The sequence below is a fragment of the Pagrus major genome, chromosome 13, assembly GCF_040436345.1.
Source record: "Pagrus major chromosome 13, Pma_NU_1.0".
Lineage (NCBI taxonomy): Eukaryota > Metazoa > Chordata > Actinopteri > Spariformes > Sparidae > Pagrus > Pagrus major.
The window spans coordinates 13,848,105-13,854,463 of record NC_133227.1 but is presented as its reverse complement, the minus strand read 5'-3'; the positions used below and the strand labels follow the sequence as shown (position 1 = coordinate 13,854,463).

The 6,359-nt window shown below is 44.4% G+C and overlaps 1 protein-coding gene across 1 annotated transcript; it reads right to left on the bottom strand.

Annotated features, from left to right (window-relative positions):
• Window positions 1–2,113: 2,113 nt before the first annotated feature.
• Window positions 2,114–6,068, bottom strand: ckma (creatine kinase, muscle a). Its single transcript, XM_073480040.1, has 8 exons — window positions 5,989–6,068; window positions 4,436–4,643; window positions 4,160–4,314; window positions 3,854–3,986; window positions 3,475–3,646; window positions 3,224–3,347; window positions 2,945–3,134; window positions 2,114–2,617 (listed from the first exon to the last, which is right to left on the bottom strand). The coding sequence occupies exons 2-8, from the start codon at window positions 4,626–4,628 to the stop codon at window positions 2,439–2,441; spliced, it is 1,146 nt and encodes a 381-aa protein (XP_073336141.1). The 5' UTR covers window positions 4,629–4,643; window positions 5,989–6,068; the 3' UTR covers window positions 2,114–2,438.
• Window positions 6,069–6,359: the final 291 nt, after the last annotated feature.

Below are 6,359 nucleotides of genomic sequence, written 5' to 3'. Positions count from 1 at the left end.
TCTGGAAAGGCACGATGAAGGCAGTGTGCACAGTGTTTTCTTTTTGTTAGTCCAGTTGCCTTTAAAGTGAACAACCCCCAGCGCCTTCATACAGTACATATTTAATGTATAAAAAAAAGAGAGAGACAGAAAAAACTGAGAGAGCTTTCTATTCTCCCTCCCTGTTTTTAGTGAATAACGTACTGTGATATTTCCGTAGGCTACAGAGATCATGTTGTTTGGCTGCTGATTTACTGTTAATACTATCTCTCTCAGTTGTGGCTTTGCTCATGGTGACCCAAAACACCCCCCCTAACCACCTCCATTTCCTCTCCCGCCCATCATAAACTCCCCGACTCCCTACATTTAACAGGGACTCCAACGTTAGCTGTCCACCACCTTCGTATGTACCACCCACTTTTTTCTATCGTCACAATGAGCGGTCGGCTTTCCTCGGCTCTTTGTTTGAGACCCTGCTTTCTCGCGGGGAGACACTCAGCCATCATCCACACTCTCACATTGTAGACCCATGTATGACATCTTCTCAGTCCTGTTTGGTGTGTGCTGTTTCATGGAGCCCAACAGGGGAGACCGGTGCTGACCTGTCCTCCTCCTCGAGGTGAGAAGCAGACACCAATGTGGACACCTGGAGTCTGTCCTTGTCCTCTCCCTGGACGTTTCTCATTGTGGTGTATATTAGCATTAGGTAATATAGACCTCAATGCACTTTGCTTTGACTTGAATCAGCTCCTTCCAGTGTACCTGTATAGGTAATACCCAGAACTAGCCACTGGAGGGCGCCAATGTCTTAAATGTGAAACACTTCAATTTGTGGATATTTGCACAGGTACTTTATTTATTTTTTAGAATAATATCATTTAAAAAAAACAGGATTTATATCAGTCAGTTGATGGCTGTATATAAAATATATGAATATAGTATATATCTTAGAGCTCAAGGTTTATTTATAGCTAGAGCAAGGGAAGTAATTCTAGTTTAAAGCAGATTCTGTCAGTGACAATGGGGAACAAAAACCAACCTGCAATCCTGCATGACTTCAGAGTTTGGGTTTTAGGGGGAAAAAATGAAACATGATGCACACCTAGGATTGGAAGCTTTGTGAAATGCAGATGCGATCGTTTTTAGACATAAATTGATACAAAGAAATGGTGCTAAATGCAGCACCAGGTCCTTCCCCCCTTTCACAGAAACAAACAGGAAGGCTTGAGTGAAATACAGTGACTTCACTCCACCTGGTTTGCTAGAGGATAGGTTGAGTATGCTGAAGAGGACTTCTGACTTCTTAGAGGTATTTAGATGCTATGAAATGTACCACAACGTACAGTGTGTAAGGAAAAGGTTTAGTTTTAGATCCAGACACTTGCATTGGGAATTAATTGTGCAGTTTCAACTTGAATTTACACTTTTTAAGTCCCTGACATGTTGAAAGCCCTGGGTTGCATTCAAGCCATAGAAACGTTACGTCACTGTCTCCTGATTGCAAATATGAATCAGGTTGTATGCGAAGTGAAACGGGCTATAAAGCAAGTAACTTAATGTAAAACAACTCACTCTTAGTATAAGATGGATGAACATTGTCTTAAGGTGGAATCTACTGTGAAAAATTCTTGAAAAGAGTTTTTGTTGAGTGTTGATTAAACACGTGTGTACCTGTCCAGACACTGGTCGGGTTTAGATGGTGGATGGTTCAGTATTAGGACCCTCGGGGGCTCAGTATTTAACATGCACTGTCATTTCAAAGCTGATTTTGGAAACAGTTGATGTTATATGCAAAAGAGACTGAAGAAACACACAGTTTGACCTGTATGAGTAATTTTACACTGCTCTGCTGTTGAATTCCTCCCCACAGAAACAAACTGTAAACTGAGATCAAGTGGTTGTGGTATATAAGGAGAACATGGAGCTGAAGATTAATAAAACTCACTGATGTTGGCATTTTTTCCTTCATTTTGGTATGTTTTTATAGTCACGACACACCATCTGAATATGTGTTCAAAGCTCTTGATCATCCGACAAGGTGAGCGTTAATATGTGTTGTTAGGCTTTCATTTAATTTTCCTTTTTCAACTCATTTCCAGTTTGTCATGCTGCAACACAAACCACCACAGATTCATTTGTTGTTTCATGGGGCACTGTTTTTTTTATTGAGCAGTATGAACAGCTTCAATTATCATTACTTTTTATAACAAAAAGTAGGTGATGCCACATCTGCCAGGCAAGCCCAGCTGAGTGGAGGCTGATCCCAGGATGTTACCCAACCAACACTGGAGGACGTGAAAAAAAAGGGGTGGAAAAAAGAAAAAAAAACAAGCTGGAAGGAAGAAGTAGAGGGGAGCAGAGTCAAGAGTCTCTAGGTGAGCGCCTGTTTCCTCTGCCCGCCCGTCAGCTGGCTCCATTGCACATGAATGGTCACGAGAAAAACATAAGATTGTCTCTCTTTACTTCTGGGCGGGGATCATGCTGTCGATGGCCTCTCCCTTCTCCAGCTTCTTCTCCATCTCAACCATGAGCTTGACACCATCAACCACCAGCTGGACCTGGGCCACCTCGGAGGAGCCCAGACGGTCAGCGTTGGAGATGTCGAACACACCACCCACGGAGGCGGTGTCCACACCACCTGAAGAGGACAAAGGAGAAGGAGTGAGCAACAGATTAAGTCTCTGTGGAGATCTTAATGGACCTTCAGTTTTGATCTACAAGTGTACACAGTCTGTGGTTTCTTGATTTTTAATCCTAACCTTAATCCTAGCCCTACAGTTACATCTATTCAGTCAGATAAATGAACAATGAGTCAGGCTGTAAAGACTAACTTGTTCAACTAAACAACTGCCCATGCACCCTCTGCTACTAGGGGATGGAGAGGGGGGACAGGTTAAGAAGGGGGTGGCATCCCTCCTCAAATCACCCACTGGGTCTCCAAGCTAACAGGGGAATACATTTGTACCTGTGCCACGCTTCTGCAGACGCAGCCTGGTGAGGATCTCCTCGAATTTGGGGTGTGTGCTCAGCTTGGGCAGCTTGACGTGGACACCACCACGCAGGCCGGTACCCAGGTTGGAGGGGCAGGTCAGGACGTAGCCGAGATGCTCGTTCCACATGAAGCAGTGGTTGTGCTTCTTGAAGATGTCCTCAATCTGGCAGATGAGAAAAAGGGAGAGTCAGAGGGACATCCGGAGACAATCCAAACTGCTTTCACTCAGTGAGATCATGGTTTAATACGTACCATCTTCAGGCCAGTGCAGAAACGCTTGAAGACCTCCCTCATGTTTCCGCCCAGCTGCATTGAGATGACACGCAGGTGATCCTCCTCGTTCACCCAGACCAGGAAGGTCTTGTTGTCGTTGTGCCTGTGAGGAGATGAATGCAAATGATCAACCAAAGACACAGGTGATGCAGAAACACAATGAAAGTGTCAATTCATGGAGAGAGTTTTCAAAAGTGTTGTCACAGCTGACAATCTTTACTCATATTTACCAGATGCCTCTTGCATCGGGCCAGTCGCGGGCCATACCAGCGCAGGTCAGCAGGGGAGAGACAGGCTTGTCAAACAGGAAGTGGTCATTGATCAGCTGCTCCTGCTCGGCATCAGTCATGGACTTCAGGGGATAGTACTTTCCCTTGAACTCACCAGACAGGCTGGTCAGAGCTGGAGAGACGGATGTACAGTTAGGAGATTGTTCTTCTGCACTAGTATAGATCTCAAGAGTGTGTTTGCTTGTTGGGTTCATCACCCTATATTTCACTTCTAATCCTTAAACTTTCCATGTCTTGTGAACAACCTATTGCTTGGGAAAGGCTTAGCTTACTCTCCAACACTTTGTGCCCTTATGCTTTTAAACTGTCAGTAGCTTACCCTCAACGGACAGCTTCTCAATGATTCTGCGCTCGCCACGGCTGTTGTGGGGGGGCAGGGTGAATCCCTTGATGCTGCGGCCAGTACGGACACGGCTGGACAGAACGTAGTTGGGGTCCAGGTCATCACCACCCTAATGACAAAAGTCATTACAAAATTAAACAGAGACCACAAATGGAAGGCACTGTGCATCATGATCTGACAACTTCCTAGTTATCCAGTTGTGTTTGGTTTAACATCTGACAGTCTTATACATTCAGTCTTATGTTGTCTTGTGATATTTCTCCACAGTCCTTTCTACTGTACCTTCAGGTTCTCGAAGTTCAGGTCGGTCTTGTGCTTGTCAGTGGCCTTGTATCCACCATGACGGTCAGAGATGATGGGGTCCAGCAGGTCCTTGAAGACCTCGTAGGACTCCTCATCACCAGCGACGCAGCCAACAGTCATGATGAAGGGGTGACCTGAAGGCACAGAGAAAACAGGAAAGCAGGAGTGAGAAGATGCAGTCTTATTTGATTTAGCAGACCTGGATGATTTTATGATTCAGAAACAGATTTCTTTGTCTGAATTTAAGTGTCTCACCAGGGTTGTCCACACCAGTCTGGATGACGTCATCCAGGGTGTAGCCGCTGGGTGTCTGCTTGTCCCTCAATTTGCCATAAATTTCCTTGGTCAGAACCTTGGCCATATGGTTATTGTGCTTGGACAGGTCGGGGAACTCCTCCTCAACTTTGTAGTTGAGTTTGAAGTTGTTGTGGGTGTTTCCGAAAGGCATGATTGCTTTCTAACACTGCGAAGAGAGGAACAAACAGGATGAGCAAACTGAAACAGAGGCTCGGCATGATCACAAAGCAGTTCATCCCAATCTGACACTGTCTGTGAAGGCGATATGAATGTCCACAAATATTCTTCAGCATTTGGAGATATGGGATATTCTGCAAGACAGCTGCAGAGCTTAAATGGTGTCGACAGAAGAATCCTGGGAACAAGTGACACTCAATTCTCGACGGATCACATGTCAAGTTGAAATAGAGTAGGGGGGAGAGTGCGTGTTGGCTGGGTATTTTTAGCACCAGCACATCTGACTGTGTACCCATATAAAATATCCTCAGCATATACGAGTAGCATTTTAACTCTCTTGGTACACACACAAGCCCAGTTCTCCAGTTTACACGTTGACACATGAACGCATGAAGGAGTGTTAGCTGGTCATGTTTGACAGACACGCTCTGTTTAAAAAAAAACTGCAGCTTCCATGTATCACACTTGTATCACTTCAAACACTTAAAGTTATGACTATGCTGAATTCGTGACAGAAGTCACGAGTTGCAGACGCCTCTCTCCAGTCCACTCCACCATGATCCATCAACATCTATCATTTCTAATGTCTATAGGCATATACGTTACCTTTGAGTCATTTCTTTCATCTTGCCTTGATAGGCTGATAATATAATCTATAGAAGACTGACGTTCGCAATGACGCACTTGTGACATCACATGAAATGTGATCCGTATGGTGCAGTATAGCATTTTGGTAATACGCCATATTAGTTTATGCAATAAAACATTTTGATGCAGTAATCATTTTGCTAAGAACAGTTCTCTTGTTAGCTTAAAGCTGAAAAAGCCATCTTAAAAGTGTAACTCTTAAATGGCTAAAATCAATTACTGGACATGCAGGGCCTTCAGGCAGTCTCTCACATCACATGTCTGTGAGGCACCTGTCCACATAAATCACCGTCCAGATGAGAGAGACATTTGCACAGTATAAATCTATAGAGAGATACGAGTTAATGCAACAGCAATGCAGCTACTGCTATGTTTAAACATCATGTTCATGCATATTTTTTATCAATTATTTCATTTATCTGACAAAATTCAGCAACCTGTAAAACCCAGTCGGCCTCTTTTGTCCAAGAATGCACCACATGGATTTAAACATCCCAGAAATAGTTGTGCATTCATTTTTCAATTTTATCACAGACTTTGGGTCCAAAAACTTTCATTGCAGAATAAAAAGCAGCCAAAAATATTTTTGCCATTCTAAATGTTTGCATAGTTCTCCAAATCCACACAAGCCTCCAAACATCTTCTGCTGCCTATTTAACTCCGCCAAACTAATCGTCTTTCTTTACCTGCACAGCAGACAAGAACAGAGGTAACAGTCCTAGGGATCAGATCCTGTTCACCACAGCCAAAATAGGGGTCACCCAACTCTGGAGGTCTTTGCTCCCCGTTTATATACCAGGCAGACGCTCGCCATTGGCTTGGCCATTTTAGTTCCTGCTGCACTCTCATTGGCCAGTCCTCTGTGCTGATACTATGAACAGGTTGTGAAAGAGACACATTTACATCTCAGTCATCCAAGACGGGTATTGCAGCTGTACCACCGCCGCCACCACCCCCACCCCACCCTTGGCCCATAGATAGCGCCAGTTGGATGGTGGGAGACAGTGGGGGTGTGTGAGGGATGGTGTTTGGGGGGAGGGAGTTGAAGCAACAGAAA

Bases quoted from the DNA above. Each gene is read 5' to 3' on its own strand.
- ckma (XM_073480040.1), bottom strand. From the start codon at position 4,628: ATGCCTTTCGGAAACACCCACAACAACTTCAAACTCAACTACAAAGTT. The intron at 4,315-4,435 runs GTGAGACACTTA...CTGTGCCTTCAG, and splicing joins GACTGGTGTGGACAACCCTG to GTCACCCCTTCATCATGACT. The intron at 2,618-2,944 runs GTACAAATGTAT...TGTCCTCTTCAG, and splicing joins TCTGCAGAAGCGTGGCACAG to GTGGTGTGGACACCGCCTCC.